The sequence below is a fragment of the Ursus arctos genome, unplaced genomic scaffold (genome assembly GCF_023065955.2).
Source record: "Ursus arctos isolate Adak ecotype North America unplaced genomic scaffold, UrsArc2.0 scaffold_16, whole genome shotgun sequence".
Taxonomy (NCBI): domain Eukaryota; kingdom Metazoa; phylum Chordata; class Mammalia; order Carnivora; family Ursidae; genus Ursus; species Ursus arctos.
The window spans coordinates 60,003,296-60,028,501 of NW_026622830.1; the positions used below are offsets into that span (position 1 = coordinate 60,003,296).

The window sequence follows — 25,206 nt, forward strand, 5'->3', positions numbered from 1 at the left end:
GGACTGACACCAGGCTTAGCAAGCCTCCTAGCACCCCTGGGGGCAAGCATGCAGAGCAGGGGCCCTAGACCCGGGCCTGAGGCCTGCCTCCCCACCGCCTTGGAGCGTGGCCTGGAGCAGGGCCCTGGCACTGTGGGGAGGTCTGGGGGTGCGGGCACCTGCTGACTTGTCTCTGCATCCCTGACACACACAGTGGACGCTCAGTGAACACCATTGTAGGTGCATTGGGGAATCTGTCTCTAGATCCCCTTTCAGAGACTCATTAAATACGGGCCAACACTGTGCACGAAAAACAGAAGGGCAGCTGTCCTCAGGTCGGGTTTAGGGCCTGCCCTAATCCAGGATGACCTCGTCCGACCGTGGCTTCACATCTGCAAAGATGCTATTTCCGAGTAAGGTCACGTTCCGAGGCTCAGGGGATGTGGATTCCGAGGGACCCTTTTCCCTCCGGCCGAGGGTCTGATGGGCGCTCCTGCTTCTTCCCTGTATTATCTCACAGTTGTCCCCTGATACAGTCCCATGTGAGGTCTGCTTCTCAGGGGCACAGGGCTGACGCACAGAGCTGTGGGGTGAGAGGCTGGGGCTTGTCCAGGGGTGGGGCGGGTGAGTGGCATCCAGAGTGGCTCCCACAGGCCCAAGACTGGCTGCCAGCTGGACAGGCGTCGGGGGGGGGGGCTCTGTGGGGGCAGGTTTGGAGGAAGGAGAGACACCGGGTGGTACTGAGAATGCTCAAGGACAAGTCCTGGGGCCCAGAGGTCATTGCAGGAGGCTGGCCTGGCCCCTGACCTCCTCAGTCCCCAATCTGGTTGCTAGGGTGAGGGACACAGAGGGGCCCTGAGGGTGTGCCACGCCCCCACATGCAGGGGCTGCCTCGGAGGGCAGACCTGGTTCCGTTGTCCAGGGAACCCAGGTCATGGTGCTGACCTGAGGCTGGGCATTGAGGCCCAGGTCAGAACCAAGAATGGCCAGTCCAGGAGGGGATGCGGCTAGAGAGGAGTAGAGGAGGGGTGGGGGTCAGTGTGGGATGCTGCAGGTGAAGGCTGCGGGCAAGTTCTGGGTGGGGGGACGAGGTGCAAGATGCCCCTAGGTTCCTGTGCCCCCTCTCCTGGGTTTCCAGTCCCTGATTGAAAGGGGAGCAGGTGGACACCATCCTGCCTGCAGCCCCCTGTCTGGCGGGGGAGGAGCTGTCTCCTTCTCCAGGGTCTGATCCCCAGTAGGAGCGGGAACGAGCTCTTAAACCCACTCGCAGGTCAAGGGCTGTGTTTCAGGTAATGAAAATGCCTGGGACCCAAAGCCTGTGTTGCTTTTAACAAAATGCACCTTGGCTGACTCTCCCGGCCAGGCCCTTCCAGACCATTTGATGTCAGCGTCCCCAGTCCTCCCATGCAGGGTGGGGTGTCTCTCCCATGGAGCCCCTGCTCAGTGCCTGCGGCCTCCACCCTCTTAGCAGGAATGTTCCTAGATGCGTGGGGGGAAGTGGAAGGGGCACCTTCCTTCTGTAAAGCCCCGAGCTGAGCTGAGCGTAGGCCTTGGAAGGGCTCCAGTGCTTGATAAGGACTAAGGACGTCTCTGGGTCGGGGTGAACGGAGGAGGGGGTGACCCGGGTCCCAGGGATAGCTGTCCACCAGCTAGCTCTCGGTCTCCCTCCTCCCAGGTGTGCACGTGCAGAGGCAAACACACAGGTGTAAGTGCACACCTGGAAAGGAGGGTTGGGGCTAGGCAGCAGGGGGGCCTCCAGGCCTCTGCCCCTCCCTGACCCTGGGGTCAGCCTGGCTTTGGCTTTGGAGGTGAAGAGGGACAGAGATGGGACAAGAGAGCCCCACTGCCACTCTGACCTGAGCTGGCCCAAGGGACCCAGCTCCTGGCCGGGGCCCAGGCAAGCCCAGCACTTCCGAGCCTTCTCTGTGGGTAGGAGAAGGACCACCCTCCTGGGCTGGTGAGAGAGAGTGTGACCTGCATGGACTGGCCTCCACAGGCTCCCTCAAGAGCCCTGAGAGAATGAATCCCCTCTCTTTTGGGAAGGTGGTATTTCCAGTCTGGCCTTGGAGGCCCTGCTCTGGGTTCCTGAGGCCCTGTTCTGTCCTCTCTGAGCTTCGTTCAGGACCCAGCTGAAAACACTGCCCTGGGTCGTGGGGAGACAGGGAAGCCACCAGGCCACCCCAGTGTCTATGCCAACATGCACTGTGTGTGCGGAGACAGGTCCCAGTGGATTTACGGAGCACTGTGAGGTGATGGCCTTGAACTCTCACGGTCCTGGAGCTATAGATTTGATCGACTTTGGCCAAATGGTCTGAAAATCCCTACTAATACAGTATTCCAGTGAGGGAGCTATTGTTAACTGCCAAGCGAATGCTAGAACCCCCTGAAGAGGAGCCGAATGGCCCACGGGGTGAGCCTGTCCAGCCGGGGAAGGCTCCAACCACGCACAGAGAAGCAGGTCGGCCTCGGGCAGGGGCCTGGGCTTTGGGGGCAGACTGACCCAGGTGCGTATCCTCACACTGCCCACCGTTCGCTCCTGGGTCAACAGCTGACAAGATGAGCCTCGGTCCTGATCTACCAGATGGGGTGGCACATTGTCGTCGCGTTGCAGGGACAATCGATAAGAGAAGGCCTGTGTATGCATCAGGCACTGAGCAGCGATTGGGCGAGCAGTCCGCAGACTTTGCCGTCATTACCACAGCCTGCCCCTCACCTCCGTCGAACCCGGACAGGCTGGGTAGCACTGCAGACGGTCCCAAGGAGGGGTGAGTCCAGGGCAGGGTGGAGCAGGAGCGTCTGACTTTTCCTGAGGGTCCACCTATCACTCATGCCAGCCTCGTGGGGTCTGCCTGGCTCTCCCCCCTTGCAGCTGGTGAAGGGTTGAGGGTGGGCTTGTAGGGGTCATTCTGCCTCTAATGCCCATGCTCTTTGCACCGGACGGGATGTAGGGCAGCACCCTGTCTTCTGAAAAGTGCCGTGTGAGAGGGGCTGAACCGAGGCTCCGGAGCCAGGAGCCAGTGAGGGGGAGGCTGGCCAGTAGGTCGGAAGCCCAGGGACAGGCACAGAGGACATGAGCCTCATGGTCAGAGGGACGTGACGAGGGACTGAGGGGTGTGTTGGGGTGCAGAGGGTCACCCTAAATTGGGAATCAGGGAGGCAGGTTCAGGGGGCTTCCTGGAGGAGGTGGTATCTGAACGAATGAAAGGTAGGTCAGAGTTATCAGGGAGGGAAGGGGAAAGAGCGTTCTAGGGCAACAGGAACAGCAGGTGCAGAGGAAAATTACCTTGAGTCACCTTGGGCCTCTCTCAAGTGCAGGTTAGCGCCTGACTTCCTCTTTTCTCCCCATTTACTGTTAGCTGTCTATTTTTACTTGTCTTAATTCCTGGTCTGGATGGGTTAAGATAGTTCTCGCATCTGTCCTCTCCTCCCGCCTGAGCACCCGGCAGCAGCCGACCACAGTGGCAGCCAACGACCCGTTGGGCAGGGCTGGCTTCCCTGTTTCCTGTGGAAGTCACCTTTTGTCCCCATTCTCTCAGCCTGCCCGCTGTCTCGGGGCGTCTGGGACAGGTGCACGGTGTCTGAAGTGGGGAAGTACCCTCCATGCAACTGCATCGTTTCAAACACAATGGTGCTCCAGAAATAGACGAGACCGTTGGCTTTCTCTTTCTTCATATATACAAAGTATTTTTTATTTACAAAGAATATGTCTAATTGTCACTTTTCCAATGAAAACATACAAATGGCTAACAGACACATGAAAAAATGTTCAAAATCATTAGCCATCAAAGAAATTCAAATCAAAACCACACTGAGATACCACCTTACGCCAGTTAGAATGGCAAAAATTGACAAGGCAAGAGACAACAATTGTTGGAGAGGATGTGGAGAAAGGGGATCCCTCCTACATTATTGGTGGGAATGCAAGTTGGTACAGCCACTCTGGAAAACAGTGTGGAGGTCCCTTAAAAAGTTAAAAATTGAGCTACCCTATGATCCAGCCATTGCACTACTGGGTGTTTACCCCAAAGATACAGACGTAGTGAAGAGAAGGGCCATATGCACCCCAATGTTCATAGCAGCATTGTCCACAATAGCTAAATCATGGAAGGAGCCGAGATGCCCTTCAACAGAGGACTGGATTAAGAAGTTGTGGTCCATAAATACAATGGAATATTACTCAGCTATCAGAAAGAACGAATTCTCAACATTTGCTGCAACATGGATGGCACTGGAGGAGATAATGCTAAGTGAAATAAGTCAAGCAGCGAAAGACAACTATCATATGATTTCTCTCATCTATGGAACATAAGAACTAGGATGATCAGTAGGGGAAGAAAGGGATAAAGAAAGGGGGGTAATCAGAAGGGGGAATGAAACATGAGAGACTATGGACTATGAGAAACAAACTGAGGGCCTCAGAGGGGAGGGGGTGGGGGAATGGGATAGACCGGTGATGGGTAGTAAGGAGGGCACGTATTGCATGGTGCACTGGGTGTTATACGCAACTAATGAATCATCGAGCCTTACATCGGAAACCGGGGATGTACTGTATGGTGACTAACATAATAAAATAAAAAATCATTAAAAAAAAAAAAAGAATATGTCTAATTGTAACACGGGCACCGCTGGCCCACCCGCTGAACCCTCAGATGGCCACTGCGCCCGGCCCGCGCTCAGCGTCAGCACCCCGCTCTGCCTCATACTCTTACCAAGGTGTGTCCTGTCCACGCTTGGACTTTGTTAAATGATGCCATAGCGGGGGTTCTCCTGTGACTTTATCCTTTTACTCAGTATTAGGCCGGGGAAAATCCCTGCTGAATGGCAGGCACCCTGCAGCCCAGCTGGACCCTAACCAGTGGACAGGGGGACTTTGATCTTCTTTTCATCAAATACTCCTTGAACCCCTATTACTCTGTGCCCGACGCAGAGCCGGGACCCGGGAAGTAACGTGCCCAGAGCACAGAGAGCCTGCCTGGGGGCCCCTAGCCTGCTGGAGCCGGGCTGGGTCCATGTCGGGACAGGTCCGATTTCAACCCCACTACGCCCCAGAACAGCCAGGCACAACGGCGGCCCGCACACAGTAGACACTCAATAAATGTTTGTTGTGCAGACCGAATGTTGCTCTTAGGGGAGGGAAGTACTCTCACTTCATTTCACCACTGACGACATAGAGCATTGACCCTGTGCTCGTGAGGCCTGGCTGGACCCAGGCATGGCCTCGATCCCTGCAGGACCACAGGGCCCGGCCCGACACATGGCCCTCCACCGCTCGCGGGGGTGCCTGGCGGAGGGCTTGTTGGACCTGAGGCCAGGGTGAAGGGCCACCCTTTGGACCCGTGCAAACCCTGTGAGATGCTGAGCTCAGAGATTACGCAGTCTCCGAGTGAACCGGCGGTAAGCATTTACCAACACATGGCTTCCTCTCATTTACGAATATTTGAAAGAGAAAACTACTTTCGACAGCGGGGCTCTAGCTGCTTAGGGTGGGCTGTCTGGGCAGGTCGGAGGCATTTGGCAAGGCGGCCCCCCTGAGGCGTGGCGGCCCCGTGGCTTTGCTGCGACCCCATCTCTCCGGAGGGCGCTCGGGCTTCATCGGCTGTGCAGCCGTTCCGCGTCCCCTCTGCTGGAGCTGCGCCCTGGCTCTCTCACAATCCCTGTCCTTCTGCACCATGGGAGCGGACGAAAGAGGCCCAGCCCGAGGCACAGGAGTACACGAGTTGCTCACCACGCGTGCACACACATGCACACACACACCCAGCCCCCAGGATGCCCCATTTAGATGCTCACAAGTCCGTCAAGGTCATCGGTCCCTCTGAGGCTCCTCTGCCCCGCTCACCCGCCTGGTCCCGACAAGAGAGATCTTCCTGTGCGATCACTGTGCTGGGCTCCAAGGGAGTGGGCATCTCAGCCACAGTCCCTGCCCTGGGAGCGGACGGACCAGCACGAGGGCAGAACATCAGGCCTCTAGAGGACGGTGTTGTCCACGCTGGGGAGGTGGCACGGGGGCCCGTCATCTGTGGGGCCACAGAGGAGAAGCCTGGACTCACACCTCCCCCCCCCAGCCCCGTCCCTGTCCTGCCATCCTGCCTCCCAAGGGTTCCTCACTCTGGGCCCTCCCCACTCTGCACCCACTGCTCACTCGGACCCCTCGCTCACCAGCCTGATTACTGTAGAGCTCAGATCCCACTTCCGGCCTCTGCCCTGCAGCCTGGGTCAGTCTCCTCAAATACCTCACTGGCCCCATGTCTTTCCTGGGCCAAGTCCTCAGCCTCTTGCCACCATCCCCAGGACAGATGCCAGCCTCCCAAGCATGGCGCCTGAGCCTTCCCAACCTGGCCCCCGCCCCCTCTCCCGCTGTCTTCATCCCTCCCCAATGTGCGCTGGAGCCCATGCACTGGACGCTGTTCCGGGGCCAGGGCAGAGCCAACGGCAGGACAGACCTCCCCACCAGCTCCTCAGCTGCGGGACCCAAGGACTTGCTTGTGGGGCTCTGCACACGCCACACCGTCCCCACTGCCTTGCCTGCCGTGCTCTCCAGGCCTTTTCTCCCTGGAAAATGCCTCTTCACCTTCCTGGCTGGTCTCAGGGCTTTCTCCTCTTGCCCGAGCCCCCCGCCGGAGCCCTGCTCTGATTCCTAGCGCCTCTGCCCACCTCTCTTCCCTGGGTATGCACTTGCTGCCCAGGGAGCTCCGGGGGGAGGGCCGGGGAGGGCTTGTATTTTATTCTTTGCGGGCCCAGCTATTATCACAGAACCAGACGTATAGTAGGTGCTCAGTAAACATCCCAATAGAACCGAGCACGCGAAGGCTCAGGAGGGGAAGCGGCTTCCCAGCGAGCGCCTTCGGACAGCTTGGGTCTGGGAGCGGTCACGTCTGACTTCTTCATAGCCAACATTTTCTCCTGATGTGCTGGTCCTCTCGTTCCCTGGAGAAAACTCTTTATTCAGACTCATGTTTTTCTTTGTTTATGGATATGTAAACTTTACCAAGAAAAGTCAAAGCCTGGCTTATATTTTCACGTGGAAAACCAGCTAGCCCTCAGCTCAGGACTTTTGTGAGGAATAAATAATTTAACTGTTTTAGCTGTAGTGCAGTTCCGTGTTGCTGGAGAAGGAAAGAAGTGCCCCGGATCCTTCCAGAACGCTTGTTCTCCTGGGCCCTGGGGGAGGAAAATGCTCTGGATCCCTGCAGGATTAATTTATTCCAAAGAAATAGAAGAATGCTCGGTAGGCGAACATCGGATGAAGTGCCAAAGGCCAAGACAGCCTGTCCTCCGGAAGCTATGCCCTGGGAGCAGAAGGAGGTCACACAGAAAACCTCCGGGGAGGGCGGACCCAGCCTGGCCACGGGTGGAAAGAGGACACGCCCCTGGGGCATTTGGACCCTGGAGAAAGGACAAGAGGAGTAGCTGAGCCCGAAAGGCTTAGGGAAGAGAGAAGAGTCAGAAACAAGTTTGTGTTGGTGCCTCGTAGGCCAAGACACTCCCTCAGCTGTCCTCACCGTGTGTGCTCTAGGCCTTGAGTTCCTGCTTTGCCTCATGTGAAAATCTGGCCCCTGATTTCTTTCTGTTAGCGTTTCTGGGGTACCTCTGACCTTTGTTTTACTTTTAATCATCTGGTGGAATTTCGTGTTAGGTCCTTTCCTTGTTACCAGCATCACACTGGATTTTGTATTTTGACCTGTTCTCCAGGTCTGTTTTTCAACTGGAAGATTTCACACATCTGCGCGAAAGTATATTCATTCTAGACTGTAAAGCAAAACACAACAGATTACACAGCAGTCTGTTTAGTATCAGCTCACAAATGTAGGACTAAATCCCAAACTGTGTGGGCGGAGCATGTGTGTGTATGGACGTACATCAAAAACTTAACTGCTTATCCTGGGTGGTGTGAGCTTTTTCTTTTTGCTTAAATGTATTTTCTCATGAACACGTGTCACACACACACAAAGGATTAAAGTTTCATAGGTTAAGAGTCAAATAATTTGCAACCAGGTTTAAGGGCAATGGGGCACCTCAACTCTTGATGGAAGAAACTCACATTACCTCTGGAGCTCTCGGCCAGAGGAGTAAAAAGGGCAATGATTTGAGGACAATAAACACCGGCTGGAACATGGTGACGAGCACCCGAACGCTGCAGTGGGCATTTCGGCTCTGTCGTGTGTGGACGCTTACGGTTATACATGTCAACATGACCCAGTGTCCACTTACCATTAAGTCAGAGGACTGGCCCTGTAGATGATTCCTATAAACCATGAGAGCAGAAGGTCATGCCGATCGCACCTGACCATCGACCGTGGTGTATGTGACGCTGGACCCTCAGAACAACCCTGCAAAGTAGGTAGTACTATTCCATCTTACAGACAAGAAACCGAGGCCCAGAGAGAGAAAGTCACTTGCCCAAGGTCAAAGACAGCACATATTGGAATCAGGATTTGCAGCAGGGGTATGAGAATGAGGAGGCCGGAACCCTGAGTTCAGGGTTGTAGCTTGGAGGGAAATAGCCCCTCCCACTGGGGGAGGAGGTAGGAGAACACAGGTGCAGCCCTCGGCCGAGGTGTGCTCTGGGCAGCCCTGCAGGGAGGCGGAAAGCACCATGCATTTGGTGGGGGGGCCCTGACCAAGTCTGGGTAGTGCAGGACAGGCTCAGGGAGGGGTGGGGCTGGCAACATGGGGGCCCAGACTTCGAAAGGCCCATATGCCTCCCGGGTCGGACTTGTAAATATTCAAATGTCCCCGCTCTCTGCACGAGGCTCTTCCACAGTCACCGGTAGGTTCAATTTTTCCAACAGCCGGTGAGGTGGGGGTCATCCCTGTTTTACAGATAAGGGAACAGGCAAATATTTGTCCCCTTCGGTGGATTGCCTTTTCATGCTCTTAATAGAATCCTTTGATGCACAAAAAGGTTTTAATTTTGATGAAGTCAGTTTCTCTCTCTTTCATTGGCTGTGTTTTTCTGTCATATGCAAGAAATCATTGCCAAATCCAACGTCATGAAGCTTCCCTCTATTCCCTATATTTAAAAGAATTTTAACACCTAAACCACCGCTAAAACGCACAAGGCGTGCTGCTATATAGCACAGTTTGAGACCGGGTCCTCCTAAACTCCGTTAGAGGGATGCCTGGGTGGTGCAGTCGGTCGGGCGTCAGACTCTTGGTTTTGGCTCAGGTGGGGGTCTTGGGGTTGTGCGATCCAGCCCTACCGGAAATCTGCTGGAGATTCTCTCCTTCTTTTTGCCCCTCCCCCACACTGCACACGCTAAATAATAAACCTTTTAAAAAAATAAACTCCATTAAAAAAAATTTATTGAGATGAAACTCCATAGCGTAAAAGTAACCTTTTCGAAGTCGACAGTTCGGTGTTGTTCAGCATTACTCACAACGGTGTGCCCATCCCCCTATTTTTGCCTCTGTCCTTTACGGTTTACAAACAATTTTCATATCTATTTTCTCCTTTGCTCTTCACAGTAATCCTGAGAGTGAGACAGAGCAGCAAGGCTGCTCCTAGGGATGGGGGTGCCCGCAGCAAGAGCCCCTGTAACAGCGAGCTCTGCAGCCAGTCCGACCTGTCCCTTCCCTGGCTCCAGCGTGGGGCGGTGTTACGCCCTTGCAGGTGGCCCCGTTAGCCAGGCTCTGCGTGCTCCCACTTCTCCCTTGCCTGCATCTTCTGCCTCTAGATGGCCGTTATGTGGCTTTTCCACCTGTGCCTTTGGTGGCTGGTTATCTGCACTTCTGTGTCCAATCCCATCAGCACTCAAGGACAGGGCAGGCGTCTGCAGCACGAGCACTGGGGACTCACCGAAAAGCACAGGGTAAAGAAGGAGCCCTGTGGAGGACCTGTGGCCTTCTCGGGTGTTAAGGGTGAAGCCCAGAGAAGCAGAACCTCGCAGGCCCCGTGCACGGCGGGAGCCAGGCCCGGACCCGTTCACACCAGAAGCTCCCTTCCTCAAACCCACCCTTGCAGCTCTTGAAGGAAAAGGGACACTGCTCTCGCCCGAGCCTCACTTAGGTCTTCTTGACAGCCGCCAAGTGTTTACCTCCCCGAGTCCTGACCACACCCAGCAGCATTTGAACAAACAGGAAGCCGCCGAGGCTTAGGGCCAGTGAAGAGCTTGGCTGTCCCACAGCTCGCACAAGAGCCAGGCTCCAGCCCAGGTCCCTAGAGCCCAGGGCTTTGCTGCCTTCCTGGAGTGGCTCATGCCTCCAAGCCGCATCAGTGAGCCTTTCCTGGGCACTGGGGGTTCATGGGTATCTCCACTCTGCCCTGTGCTGAGGCCACCAACAACGAAAACACCACGGAGAGAGCCAGACAAGTATGAGCAAAATCTGTCCTGCTTTGGAAGTCAGCGACTGTAACTACTTGTCTCATTGGTAACTACCAATGAGATTGCGGATGCCAGACCTAAGTGAGAACCAGCAGTGACCCACAGCCAATAAATAGGTGACTTAGTGAGTGAAACTCGGAACCCACGAGTCAGGCTGTGGGCAGTGAGGGCCTCACCAGGCTGGGAAGGTTGGAGGAATACTGCACTCCCAGGTCCAGGCCCACCCATCCCCGTTGTGATTCTGACATTGCTTTGTTCCTTTTCATCTTAGGCTGATGACAGATGTTTGACATTATTATTAAACATTTGTGGGGGCGCCTGGGTGGCACAGCGGTTGGGCGTCTGCCTTCGGCTCAGGGCGTGATCCCGGCGATCTGGGATCGAGCCCCACATCAGGCTCCTCTGCTATGAGCCTGCTTCTTCCTCTCCCACTCCCCCTGCTTGTGTTCCCTCTCTCGCTGGCTGTCTCTATCTCTGTCGAATAAATAAATAAAATCTTTAAAAAAAAAAATAAAATAAACATTTGTGGTTTTTAAAAAATGAATCATGGATTATTAGAACTAGAAAAGTTCCTTTCATATCATTTCCCGCTTTTTTTTTTAATATTTTATTTATTTATGTATTTGAGAGAGCTAGAGTGAGAGAGCACAAGCAGGGGGAGCAGTAGAGGGAGAAGCAGGCTCACCTATGAGCAGAGCTCTCAATGTGGGGCTCAATCCCAGGACCCCAGGATCATGACCTGAGCCCAAGGCACACACTTAACCCACTAAGCCACCGAAGTGCCCTACCCGCTCGGTTTTATAGATGCTTATGCTGGCCTGCAGAGAGGGATAGGGATGTGCCAAGGTTGGCGGGCAGGCAGAGCTGGGACTGGGATCAGCCACGAAAGCCAGCCTCCTGGGCCCAGTCTGTGGCTGGGGGAGGCCCACGGTCCCCCGGGATCAGGCCAGTCTGGAGCTGGCCAGGTACGGGCCCTGTCTCCTCTCAGACCCTCCTCATCTCTGTGCTCCCAGGCTCCATCCATTCCAGCCGTGCCCACCCCGCGGGGTTTCCTGCCGAATGTTGCTCAACCTCTCACTAGACAGAGCCAGCAAGGTTAACCGGGTTAACCAGGAATGGATCTTTCTACCCCTTCCCCACCAGCCTTTTCTGCCGTCCACGCCCGACCAACTCCGCAGTCCAGGGCACAGGAGGGCTTCCAGGAGGCAGCGAGAGCCGGGGTCGCGCCAGGCCTAGGTCTCTCCTCGCCCTGTAGAGCCGGCCCGGGGCTCCCCAGAGCAGGTGACTTTCACGCCCTGGGCCCCGGGGGCTGGGCGCCCTCGCCTGCCACTTGGGGACGCCGCCCACTTCCCTCCGTTCCCCGGGAAGGGGGCTGCCGGTGGGGCGGGGCCAATGGGGCGAATGCGCGCGAACAGACACGGCGCACGCGCCAGGATCCGCGAGCCGGTAAGGAAATGACGACCTGGCGCGGGGCCCCGCGGCCGCCCCCACCGGACCCCGCGTGCCGCAGCCGGCCACGCCCCCATGGAGGCCCCGCCCCCACCGGACCCCGCGCGCCGCAGCCGGCCACGCCCCCATGGAGGCCCCGACCCCAGGAGGCCCCTCCCCCGGGGAGGTTCCGCTCCACCGACCGCTCATTGCGGGGACCCGGCGGCTGGCTGTGGGGCGCCTGGGTGCTGTGCAGGCGGCGCTGCGCGGGGCGCGGGGCTGGGGTCGGGGTCGGCGGCCCCAGGCGCCCGAGTGGGGTGCGCCCAGCGGGCCGCAGCAGCCAAGCAGCTATGGCGGAGGCCGCACCGCAGCACCTGGCGCTGTCCTCAGGGCTGCTGGAGTCGTGCGCGCTGCTGGGGCCCTCCCGGGACAGCCTCCGCGGCCCCGAGCAGGTAGGGGCCGGTGGGGAAACGGAGGCGGGGCGCGGCCGGGCGGCGGCTACGATCGGAGCGCGGGTCTGGCCCCGGCATCCCGGGCGTCTGCGGGGTGGGGGCGGTGCTCGGGGCTCCGGCCAGACCCCCCCTCCACCGCAGCCCGCCCGGTGCGGGGACCTTGGCTGTCCTGGCCGCGGAGGAGTCGCGGGGGTCTGCGGACTGGGGAGCCCTCGCCGGAGAGGAGCGCGGGCTCGGAGGACGCGCCTCCAGGTGCTCCGCCTTCGGCCGCTCCGGCTTCGGGAAGCACACCTGGGCAGGGTGAAGGCGGCTGATGGGGGGAGGCGGGGGGTGCGCCGGGGCGCCTGGGGTTACGTCGTCGCGGAAGAAAGGATTTCATTCATTATCCCGGACTTACTGTCTCCTCGGTGGTGGGTGCTGTGCCAGGCACAGCATCGTGAGGTTTGGGGTTTTAGATGTAAGGGGCACTTTCAAATGTTCTGCATTTAGTCATTTTGCGATGAAACCTAACTGTTTTTCTCGCTTGCAGAAAAGGCTGCCTACTCCCCCCCCCCCCCCCCCGCCCGGGGCCCTTTTCTCTTTCTCTGTGTGCTAGCAGCCAGAGTGACAAACCCTTTTCCCGGAAAGCAGCAGTTTTGGACACTCATTCTCTGTGTTTCTTTACTGTGCCCCTGCTTTTTCTTGGTTGTGTAACCCAGGCTTTCTTTTGAATTGGTTTGTGGCCCTCTTTTTCTCTTGGTCCAGGATGTCCATATGACTCTATCTGTGGATTTTTCTCTGGTTAGTGGTGATGCCCAGAGTACTCCGAGATTCCGGCTCTACCGCCCAGTTACCTGGGCAAGTCCTCATCTCATTCTGGACAACAGCAGTGACAGGCACAGGAAGGCACCCGAGTATTTAGGGGTGCAGCGGAAAGGGTTGAGGTCATCAGGAGAAGCTAGATATTGCTCAAATTAACTGGATAAATGTCTCTTAATGTCTTGGTAGTCTCCTTAGCTTTTTTTTTTTTTTTTAAGATTTATTGAGTGAGGGAGAGAGAGATAGAGCAGGAGAGGGGCTGGGGCAGAGGGAGAAGGAGAAGCAGACTCCCCGCTGAGCAGGGACCCAGGACCCCGGGATCATGACCTGAGCAGAAGGCAGATGCTTAACTGACTGAGCCACCCAGGCGACCTGTCTCCCTTAACTTCATACAGAGCCAACTTCGATGGTTTCTGCATTTCCCTCCTCCTTTCTTACTCCCCAAATCCCGGTGATGTCTGCATCCCCTTTGACCTCTGTCTCCTCTGACCCTCATCGACTGAGTTATCTCCCTGCCTCTAATTTGCCAATGGCATTGCCTCCTTTTTCTTCTGATAGGAAATGACCTGGTTTCAGTTGCTTCTTGGGTGATTTCGGCATGCATGTTGGTTGCCCCAGGGTGAGACGTGTCTCGAGAGCAGGGTGAATGGCACGGTGGTGCTTTCCTGCCCCAAACAGGCCACGGCTTTCCCAGGCAAGTGGCAGTTTGCTACTCTGCATTTTAGCTATTACCCTTTTTATCCTACACGCTGATTCTGTTAGGGGTTCAGCAAGAGGTGGAGCGCAAATATTTGGAGTAGGAAAAAGGCAGCCTTTCGGGACGGATCCAACTTCCTGGGCTGAGCCTCCTTTAAGGCCGATGTTGACGTTACAGTTACCTAAACATGTGACTTCACTTGGCCACTCTGCTGTTATAGCAGTTCTATTTCTAACGTCTGAGGCTTTTTTTATAACTCTGAAAATCACCATTTCTCTGTCGTTGACGCATTCCTGCTCGGTGACAGATGAAAACAAGCCTGGAGGTATGAGAAACATTCCACTTACTGGTAGGGTAGTAAGGAGTCCTAACTTTCCATTTCATTTCTTAGATGGGTGGTGTTTTGTGAGGGTAGTGACAAAGACTTGGAGAATACGTCCACCCCATGGGAGGTTCTGGCTTGTACATCTCTCTCTACTCCGTGGTTGCCGTGGAGACGAGGCGTGGGGTGTGGAAGGATCTACGACTAACCCTCCGAGTGGGCCGAGAGCTCCGTGCCTCGAGTAGGTCACTGGCGTAATTCTTGGTGTGAAGGCAACATTGTAGCGGTTCTTGGTGGAGAGCGTCCAGGCTTTCGGCTTCTAGAGCAGCACTGTCCACCAGAACTTTCTGAGTGATGACGCCAGTGTTCTTCATCTGTGCCATCCGTGTGTCGGCCACTAGCCACACATGGCTACCAGGTGCTTGAGGCATCGCTAGTGCCACTGAGGAACTGGATTTTACACTTCATTGAATTTTAATTTCAATTTCAATAGCCACGTGGCTATTAACGGTGGTGGACAGCAAGTTCTAGAGCGCTAAACAAATCTGTTTTCTGTTTTATTTCACAGATTATGGCCCATCCTGTGTGAAGATCAGTGCCGCTCTATAATCTAACAGAAATAAATCTGTGGGGGCGCCTGGGTGGCTCAGTCATTAAGCGTGTGCCTTCGGCTCAGGGCGTGATCCCGGCGTTCTGGGATCGAGCCCCACATCAGGCTCCTCCGCTGGGAGCCTGCTTCTTCCTCTCCCACTCCCCCTGCCTGTGTTCCCTCTCTCACGGGCTGTCTCTCTCTCTTTCAAATGAATAAATGAAATCTTAAAAAAAAAGAATAAGAAACAAATCTGTGATGCTATCAGTTAGGGTGTGTGTGTCTCACTTTTTAATTAGCTCTGGTTTTTTGGACTGAAATGGTTGTTCCCGGGGAGGGGTTAGTAAATCAGTGTGGGCGAGAGAAGAGCAGGAGTGACTGTCCCCAGGCTGTGAGAACAGACCTTGTCTCGCCCGTAGGGGAGGGGCCGTTGCAATGCTCTGGGATCCAGGACTGTGCGTTCAGGAACTTACTCTGATGACCCAGTCGGACACGTGCACGTATGTATGGCAGACACTGTTCACCGCTGCCTTTGCTCAGGTTGTGCGTGTGACGAAGAAGAGAGCATGCCAGCTGTCCCTCGGTAGGGCTGTTACTGCGTCGTCCCCGTGTGGCACCATACAGCTGTGACAGGGAATCAGCCACCCCATATGCTGAAGTGGAGAAAAAAGCTAGTGGAACCAGTAAAAGGAGATGATTGTATGTAGGGGGACAAATCATATTGATATATACGCACATAAGAAACGTGAAGGCTGTAATCTCCGCTGTGCATAGTATTACCCACCCTTTCGTGGAATTAGGGGGAAGGCCTTTCCTTTCTATTCTTATGTATTTTATTCTTCCTGTATTGTCGTTAGCTTTTAACATGAGACTGCATTGCTTATCCAACCAGAAAAGACGCAAGGACATACGTTCGGTGGAAAAACAGATGTGTGATGTATGGCCAAATGCCAAGTTGGCTGAATTTAGGCCATCTTACTTTAAGGGACTAGATAAATGGCGGGGCGAGAGGTAGTCTCCTGCCGTTAGCATGATGACCGCATTCCCTTCAGCATCCGGACTGCTGCGCTCTAAGAGGTCGCGGAGCGCGAGGATGTGAATGGATGAGCAACCTCCGCTGAGAGCCGTCGGCTGGCTGAATGTGGGGACACAGAGAGACCACACAGTCCCCGGCCCAGCCCACCAACAGCTCTGAAGGTGATAGAGTACAACGTGGAAGGCATCAGTGCTCTAGGTGCTGAGCCAGGGCAGGGGGAGGCGGAAGGAGGTGCTCTAGGAGGTGAGGAGGGAGGAGGTGCAGGGGAGGTGGAAGGAGGTGCTGTAGGAGGTGAGGAGGGGAGGTGGAGGTGATGGAAGGAGGTGCTGTAGGAGGTGAGGAGGGGAGGTGGAGGTGATGGAAGGAGGTGCTGTAGGAGGTGAGGAGGGAGGAGGTGAAGGGGAGGTGGAAGGAGGTGCTGAAGGAGGTGAGGAGGGGAGGTGGAGGTGGTGGAACGAGGTCCTGTAGGAGGTGAGGAGGGAGGAGGTTCAGGGGAGGTGGAAGGAGGTGCTGTAGGTGGTGAGGAGGGCAGGTGGAGGTGATGGAAGGAGGTGCTGGAGGAGGTGAGGAGGTGACGTGGAGGTGATGGAAGGAGGTGCTGTAGGAGGTGAGGACGAGAGGTGAAGGTGATGGAAGGAGGTGCTGTAGGAGGTGAGGAGGGGAGGTGGAGGTGGTGGAAGAAGGTGAGGAGCCAGGGGCTTGATGGTCTAGAAGAGGCGCCTTGTCCTGGCTGCAGGTGAGGAAAGTCTCCCTCCAGTGGGGGTGGAGGGGGCATCCCTGGTGAAGAGGAGGAGCGGGGAGGGGGTGAGCACGAGTCCAGCGGAGTGGAGAGCAGGGAAAAAGCACAGCGTTGGACCATGGGCGCTTGTGTCTGGAGACCGAGAGGTTCAGCGGGGCACGGCTTTGGGGGCACCCTGGCTTTGGAAGCAGGCTGGCCTGCTGCTCAGGCGTACGATGCAGGTCGTCGTCCTGCCCTGTGACGTAGCACACGTGTGCCACATACATGGAATACGTGGTAATAACGGTAATGTATGGAAACAGATTCCATTTTCATGCTGGTGGAGGGACAGGGATGGTGTGTGAGGCTGGTTTGGATCCATCGAAGGGTCTGCAGGGGTAAAAAGCTGGTGCCAGTGGCAGGAGCCACCGCCCGTTGGGGCAGGTGATGAGGTCACATGTGTTCTGTTTTTTAAGATTTTTATTTATTTATTTATTTATTTATTTATTTATTTATTTATTTATTTATTTATTTGAGAGAGAGTGAACACAGCGGGGAGGGGAGAGGCACAGAGGGAGAGGGAGAAGCAGGCTCCCCGCTGAGCAGGGAGCCGGACCTGGGGCTCCATCCCAGGACCCTGAGATCATGACCTGAGCCGAAGGCAGACGCTTCACCGACTGAGCCACCCAGGTGCCCCCCCTTTGTGAGAGTGGACAGTGCGGGTCGGGCGCCCTGGGCCGGGCGGGAGGAGGCGATGCCATTCTCATGGCAGAACCCTTGAAGGATTAGTTTGTGGAGTCTGTAGCTGCTCTAAGTCCCGGGGTGGGTGGCTGCTTGGTCTGCAGGTGCGCAGCTGGGCTGGCACTGGGGCTGCTTTCAGAGACTTTTCTGCGGTTGGTGGCTCCGAAGACCCGAGGGTCACTGTCTTTATCACAGGCAAGCATATGGGCGGAAGCTTGGGTTTTAGGGAAATCAGCAGGAGCTTAATTTTTGAAGCTGTGAGTTTAAGGGACCCGCCTTATGTCTGGAGGCAGCTGGGTGCGGTCTGGGACTGGCAAGAGGTCTGAGCTGGCAGTGGGACTCTGGGCGCCGTCCCTAGGTGAGGACACCATGTGAGTGTGGAGACTGCCAGCCAGGCGGGGCACTTGAGGAGGGGCAAGGAGTCAGCCCTGGGGGGGTCACAGCCTGGAAGGAGGGGTCTGCCGGGGCCCTACCCAGGAGCGTCAGGGCAGAGGGGAAGAGCAGAGGGGGGTTTGCAGGCAAGGGGCCGGCTTCACGGTGTGACCACCTGTGCCCAGTGCTCACCGATGTGATGTTTGACGTGAGGAAGGAGCGGACGTGCATACTTTCATAGTTAAGTAGGTCCGAACTGCTGGATGGTGATAAGGAAAGTTTTAGAAAGGTTTTATAGAACTCAAGACGTGGTTTCCTTTCATGCCTGATACACAAAGATGTAAACATTATCCAGTACTATGGATTTCCCATGTTTGGTCTTTGTTCCCACTGGTACTAAACTTTTTTCCAAATATAAAGAAATTATTGCCTGAATTTAAATTATACAGAATAAAAATAAGCTTTTTGAGTTTAGAGAGTGTATTTACTGATGGGAGTTCCTTGTATGAATCCTCTCAAGGGTAAGAGTTCCCCTTTGGCTCCACGATTCTTACTGAAACGGTGATGCTGGCTGTCCCTTCCCTGCCGGTGACAATTCCATTTCTCCTGGTGACAACGATGTCCTTCCTCATGCCCTCTCTGAGTCCCTCAGAGATCTTTGATTCCGCGCAGCCCACCCCACCCCGGCATCCTCCCACCTTCCCACATGCTTGCCACCCAGCGAATCCTGCCCCTGACTTCTGTTTCTCCACTAGCTTGGAGCTGACCTGCCCGTTTCTCTGTCACGGCCTGTTGACCTCTTCTGGGAGCTCGGGGAGCAGCCCGGCAACTGCCTCTGCGCAGTGGCCCGTCTCAGGCATCGTAGCTAGACAGAACGGAGGTCGGAGGCAGAGCCCGTGCTCTTCATATTATCTGGGGGAAGACTGAAAAGACAAAAGGTTTTGTAAAAATCGGGTACCAAGTTAAAGTTCGAAAGTGTTCAGGCTGAATGACCCTGTTGTGTAGACCTGGGGTGACCGTTTGGTTGCTGGAGGAAGGGTGTGTCTCTTCTCTCTGAGGCCGGCAGTCCTTCTTCTCACCCCTCGGTCCGTGTCCCCAGGTCAGTGGCAACAGGACCACTGGCATGGGGCATGACGCCGGCACCCCATCTGTACTGGGCTGGACAGTATGCGGCCCCCCCAACCTGGGAGGGCACTGGGGCCTCTGGTGTGGGGGCTGGGGTTGAGCCTTTGACCTGCGACCTTGCCCCCTTGAGAGGGAAGCTCAGGGATGCGGCGTTCGCTGCTGCAGTCCAAGCAGAGCTGGATGTGAACTGAGGTCTGCCTGTCAGTCCTGGGCTGGCAACTGCCGGGCTGTGTGCCCAGGGGCAGCCGGAGAGCCAGACCCTGTGCTGTGGGTGACTTGCCTGAACGCATGGCCTGATGGGTCCCTAAAAGCAGCTTCTTTGCCGTCCTTCCTGTCCTGGGCCACTGGTGGGTGAGGCCACACACACACGTGGGTGCGGAACCGGCACTCTGGCGGGTCGAAGGGGAACAGAGCGACAGTGGGTGCTTGGACAGAAGGCGCACAGCGGAGCAAGGGTGAGCGCTGTTGGCTTACTCGTATTACTCCCTTTAGGTGTCCCTGAAGCAGGGGGTCAGCAGCCCCTCTTCTCTCGATCTGGAGGTCCTGTCGGTTTTTGTGCCTCCTTTCGTCAGTAAGGATGACAGTCAGATGGCTGGCGCCCCCTCCGCGACTCTGAGCAAGACCAGAAGGCGCTCCTTCAGAAAGAAGAGGGACAAGCCCAAAACGGAGCCCTGGAAGGGCCTCCCTCCTGAAGACATTAGTGTCCCCAACGGTGTGGACCTGCTTGGCCTGCCTCAGCTCTGCTTCCCAGGTATCCCCCGCCCTGCTTTCCCAACTCCCCCATGGTGCTTTCTAGAAACCAAGTCAAGAAAGGGTGACAGACGGGGGGCTGGTTACCCCTGGCAGCCCCGAGGCCAAACTGCAGGTCTCAGTTCTCTTAATCTTGGGGGTTTGGGAGCTGAAGGACGTGCAGCCCAATAGTGCAGCCCCCATGTTTTGGAGAGCGAATCCCAGACGAAGGGCTGTCGGGATCGCCAGCACGGTTGGTAGAGGTGCTTTCCAAGGATTTTCACTTCTGATTGACAGGCCCGTCTTCCAGAGGTCCGGCCGGTGGATCAGGATGAGTCCAGTTAGCCTGCAGCATCTCCCCCCAGAGTGCACTTCCGCCGGGCTCCCTGGCCCCTGTTTTCTGGGGACCCCGGGGCCTGTAGCCCGGGCTCACATGCTTTCCCCACCTGGCCTGTTCCCGGCAGTGGGTGGCCCTCATGTTTTCCACTGGTCTTTGAGAAACGCTGAGTGGCTGGTGTAGAAGACTCAGACTAGGGACTTCCCGTCCGTCATTCCCTGTCTGGGAGGTTCCATCGGGAATGGCTGCTGTCTCCCGGTCTCAGGGATTACAACCCGGGGACAGCTAGGACAACCCCTGCACCTGCCATGCTCAGAAATGGTCGCCTCCCCCAGGCACACCCCAGAGGGTTTGTCTGCGGTTGTTCTTATGTTCCTTCGCTAAATTCTGCAGAGCACAGAGGGTGGCTGAGAAATGGGCACCCACGGAGGGACGGAGGGGGCCACGGCTGGCTGGCGGCCCGACCCCCCAAGTGCCACAGCTGGCAGGGCGAGGACAGGTTCTGTAGGCCGCAAAGTGGGCTCACGGAGAGCCCAGCCTCGGAGGTGGATGCCACGGGGCCGTGCCGAGATTTCCTCTCCTTTCTCTACCCGCAGGGGGCGTGTACGTGGCCTCCGAACCGAAGGAGGACTGTGTGCACTTCCTGGTGCTGACCGATGTCTGTGGGAACAGAAGTATGCCGTGGTTGCCCAGTACTCCCGACCCCTGCACGTACGTGACCGCCGTGAATTCCCTCTGAAATCTGCTGGTGTTTATTTTTGCTGAAACACGCTTCCCGCAATCACCACGACTGTAATCATTTTAGCGTGTGTGGGTCAGCGGCACTAAGTACACTCCCGCTGGCGGGCAGCCCCTGCCGCGTCTGGTTGCAAAAGTCGTTCATCACCCCGGAAGTCCCGCCCCCGGCCCCCGGCCCCCGTTCTGCCCACATGGGTTTGCCTGCTTCGGACACCTGGTGTCAGTGGACTCAGGCTGCATGTGGCTTCTGTGTCTGGCTTCGTGCACTCAGTGGATGGGGTCAGAGTTCATCCACGTTGGGGCAGCAGCGCCTCTGTCTTACGGCCGAGTCCTACCGCCCAGTGTATGTGAGCCACAGCTTGTTTCCCACATGTCCGTGGAGGGACATTTGTGTTCTTGTATGCGGGGTGACGGCTTTGGGCCTCCAGAGCATGACTTGGCCCTCCCCCGCCCGGCAGGGCCACGAGTGCGAGCCAGCCGGCCCCTGGAGGTCGCAGGGGCCGCCGTGCACCTGAAGAGGCGGGGTGACCCACGGCCTGTGTCCAGAGGGTTTCCAGAAGCAGCAGTGCTTTACCCCGGGGAAGTCCAGGAATCCCACACCGAGGGGGCGGTGGCTGCCCGGTTGTTCCTCCCCACTCTGCCGTCAGAGGCTGGGCCAGGTGTGCTGGGAGAATTATCCCTAAGTGTCACGGCATAAGGCTCAACTCGATGGGCTCTGTCCCTTCACGCCTGTGGATGTGCCTCGGAAACCTGTGGGAGTCCAGCATTCTGCTGATGTCTGAGTGCGCGACCTCCGTGTCTGGACTAGGCGTCCCCTGGACCCCTGGACTAGGGTGGGCAGTGGGCAGCGCGGGGAGGCCACCCCTCATGGCCGTGTGTGCGGGCTGCTGGGCCTGCGGCGTTGGCGGCCTGCCTGCTTGCCTGGGTTAGGTAGGGGTGGGAGACGAGCCGGGGGCCGAGTTCCTGCCCCTCCCTGGCCAGCGCTTCCGGCAGAGACAGGATGGGAGGCTGGATTATTCAGGAAGGTGCTTGGGAGCCTGTCTGTGAAGTGATCGCTATGAGAAGTACATGTTATTTCTCTTATCCTTAAATACATTTTAAAAAGGTCACAGCCTCTGCTTTGCCTGTGACTCCCCCACTACACCTGGCTGCTGGGGTGTGCGTGACCCCTCGCCCATCCTCTCAGTGCCTGCGTGGTTTCGGGGTGACTCTGGGCCCTACATGCTGGCCTCCCCACCTCCCCTCGTGCCCAGTGACCAGCCACGCCCTGTCCTGCGCTCCTGTCTTTCCGTGGACTGCACGCGCAGCCCCGCCCGGAGTGCAGACGGCACTGTGGTCCTCATATGCCAGCTGCCCGTGTGCTCAGCCCGGTGCCGACGACCCTCCTGCACAGTCGTTCATTTAATCCACAGCGAACGGGGCTGGGAACTCTCAGCATCATCCCCATTTTACCGCTGAGGGAGCAGGCAGTTGCACAGGGAGGTGAGGGGACTTGCCTGGGGGCCCAGCACACTGACTTGAGGGCCTTGGTTCAAGGTTGGTGGGTAGACGAATGGCGTGCCCACTGCTTGCCGGGCTCTCCCCCTGTCTTGCAAGACCCTCGCGTTCACACCATCCCCAGGTGGAGCTGTTATCACGGTCCGCCGTCCCTACTGAAAAACCCCAAACAACCCTCCACGGGGGCCAGACTGTGGCCCTCAGTGATGCACCACTCGTAAGCTCTGCAGTGGTCTGTGCCTTCTGGAATCTCGGTGCCGGTACTTTTCTCCAGCTGAGAACCCCCCCTCTCCCCCACCGACACACACACATATGGCCCAGTGCTGGAGGTTTTTTCCTGTGTAAGCAGAGCCCATGGCCCCTTCTGTGTCTTACTGTGTTCTCACTGTGTTCCCATCTGGGGTCGGGACGTGTCATTGTCTCTGCCACCTCAGCACATCACACACTGGGGGAGGGGGGCATCTGCGAGGACTGGGACTCCCAGTGACACAGGGGGGGCATCCACGCTGACTGGGACTTGCGGTGACACCGGAGGGGGCGCCAGCCGGGTGGCGGGGGAGCAGGATGCTGTCTGGGCCCCTGCCCTCTCGCTTCTGTCTGCAGAGGCCCACACTGCTGAGGATAGAAGCTGGGACCAGCTGGATCGGAGGGTGACACGGGCCTGTTGCTTTCTCTCCAGGACGAGTCGTGTTTCTACAACGGCAAGGCGCACTGGGAGCCATCCTGGCCGACCGCGGGCGTGGCTGGCTGCTTCGGACCGTTCGCGGTGTGCGTGGTCTCCAAGCTCCCCTACTACAACGCCCTCAAGGACTGCCTGTCCTGGTGAGCCCGTGCGGTGCCCGCGTGTCTGCGAGGCCACGCCTGGCGCTGGCGGTGGTGGGCGGGCTCTGGTTTGGTGACGGGAGCTCCCGTGAAGGCCCAGAGGCTTCCCGAGGCGGTAGCCTGTGGGGAAGGTCTGCCAGACAAGGGAAGATGAAACCAAACTGTGGGAAGTAAAATTAGTATGGAGGATTTTATGTTGTTTGGTTTTTTAAAAAAGACGTCCATCAGAAATAGCTCTTCTCCTGTTATCTGAGAAAATCAGGCTGCCGCTGCTGTCAGTCCTGTTAAGTTCATGACAGTTAACGAATTATCTTTTCTTGGGGTGGAATCTTGAAGTGCCTTAATGCTGATGATATTGAGTAGAAAGCCTGAGGACGTAGAGAAGTTTTGAAAACTCTAGAGAGAATCGCGTCGGGCGCACTTGCCGCCTGTCGTCGGGGGATGATTGTGGCGTGTGGACACGGTCCATCCCCCGGCCACACGCGCCCTGGCCGCCTGGTTTTCGTTCTCACCAAGTTCTAGTCTTGGAATTCTCAGTGGTTTGGTTAACGACAGAGGCGGCCAACGGAGGTTTGCCTTAATGCTGTAATACCCACCCTCCACCCCTGGCAAGTCGCAGACTTCTGGAAAGACCATCATTTTGGTTCTCACACTGTGGTCAGAGGGATGAGCAGGAATCCTTCCTGACCAAACTCACCACCTTCGGAGCTCAAGTTCCAGCGCCTTAATGTTTTAGTTTTCAAAATGTGGCTGGTGTTTGCCCATAGTTTGGGTCTAGCCCGCGTTTTATTGCCCCCGACACAGAACAGAGCGCTCGCCGGGTCTCCCTCCGGGACTGCGTGCTCAGTAGGGCATGTCTGCCCGGGCGTGGGCAGTGATAGGATGATAAATTAGGACAGGGTCCCTTTTCGTTAATTAACTGGTAATCTTCAGCACCTGAGGGTAGGTGGCTTGTGCACCCATCTCGTTTCCTCTTCTGTGAATTGGGGGTGGTGTTGCCACCCTTTCTCGAACGGAACGGGTTCGGGCCTGCGGGGAGGACAGCACCTGCTGCACTTTCTCGGCCTTTGTACGCGTGATCATTCACGTGTGACTGGCAACAAATACCATCCTGCTAGACGTTAATGCAAAGGAACATTTAACTCGAAAAACGTGTTCAGTTTCCCTGCTCCTCGAGTTTTCTGTCTCCTGATGGTCGTTGCTAAATGACCCGAACTAGAAAACAGAAAAACAGATGACAGAAATGCAAAAGGCAGTTTATAAATACAGATTTATAGATTTTTAAAATCTGTTTTTCTGCTATAATGGTGGCGTGTAAACTAGGCCTCTGTGTGGACAGAAATTGGGAGAGAATGCTTAGTTGTATTTGGGGAATTAGATTATGGAGAGTCTGGTTTTTTTTTTTTTAACTCGATACTATTCTTTGACAATAATTAAAATATGGAAGAATATTGAATTATCTCCATTTCCTGACACTAACTTCAGGAAGAGCTATTATTATTTTTAAAGATTTATTCATTTATTATTTTTAGAGAGAGAGCAGGGAGGAGGGACAGAGGGAGAGAGAGAGAGAATCCCAAGCAGGATCCATGCTGAGTGCAGAGCCTGACACGGGCTTGATCTCATGACCCTAAGATCGCGACCTGAGCTCCAATCAAGAGTCAGATGCTTAACCGACTGCGCCACCTAGGCGCCCTGACTGACCCCAGGCGGACTTATGATTTGTTACTTAAAGTAACAGCGTAAGCGCTTGGCTTGCGGGACACGCGTGGGCCCTGCTGTGGCCCTGCTGTGGCGAGTGAGGCCGGGGACCGCCCCAGGGCACAGAGGTGGGGTTTCCAGGGCAGTTGGCTGAATTTTGCCTAATGTAGACACCATGTCACCACCACTGCCATTAAGACAGAGAACATTTTCACCATGCCCCAAAGTTCCCTTACACCCTGTGGTCACTTCCCAGCCGCCTGCCCCCAGGCACCTGCTGGTCCGTCATGCGTTTCAGTCACTTGCCGCTGTGCCTTGAACAACGCGGTTTGAACTGTGCGCGTCCACGTACACCTGGATTTTTTTCAACAAATACAGTACAGTCCTATATATGTATTTTCTCTTCCTCAGGATTTTCTTAAAAACATTTCCTCTTTTCTAGCTTACTTTATTCTAAGAATACAGGATATAATGCATATTACATGCAGAATACCTGTTAATCGATCGTTCGTGTCGTCAGTAAGGCTTTAGGTCAGCAGCGGGCTATCAGCAATTAAGTTTTTTGGGGGTTGAGAAGTTCTATGCAGGTTTTCAACTGCGTGGGGGAGAGCACCTTTAACCCCTCACATTGTTCAAGGGCCAACCGTACTTCAAAAGTCAGAATGCATTTGGGAAACAAACATGGCCAAGCACTTTCCTTTGAGATGTTTACTCGCTGCTGAAGTATGACCCAGACAGAAAATTGCATGAATTCCAGCTGTGTAACCAGCACTCACAGCAAGAAACAGAACATGACCAGCCCC

At 56.1% G+C, this 25,206-nt stretch overlaps 2 protein-coding genes across 3 annotated transcripts in view; both read left to right on the forward strand.

Annotated features, from left to right (window-relative positions):
- LOC125282066 (focal adhesion kinase 1-like) overlaps window positions 1-25,206 on the forward strand; it is a 424,568-nt gene that overhangs the window by 278,485 nt on the left and 120,877 nt on the right. The gene's annotated exons all lie outside the window — the stretch shown is intronic.
- LOC125282098 (programmed cell death protein 7-like) lies at window positions 11,593-14,636 on the forward strand. 2 transcript variants are annotated; one of them, XM_057313010.1, is made up of 2 exons: window positions 11,593-12,181; window positions 13,538-13,673. In XM_057313010.1, the coding sequence occupies exons 1-2, from the start codon at window positions 11,756-11,758 to the stop codon at window positions 13,568-13,570; spliced, it is 459 nt and encodes a 152-aa protein (XP_057168993.1). In that variant the 5' UTR covers window positions 11,593-11,755; the 3' UTR covers window positions 13,571-13,673. The 2 variants fall into 2 exon arrangements, with proteins under 2 accessions (XP_057168993.1, XP_057168994.1); XM_057313011.1 differs by lacking the exon at window positions 13,538-13,673 and adding an exon at window positions 14,567-14,636 and having other exon boundaries at window positions 11,616-12,181.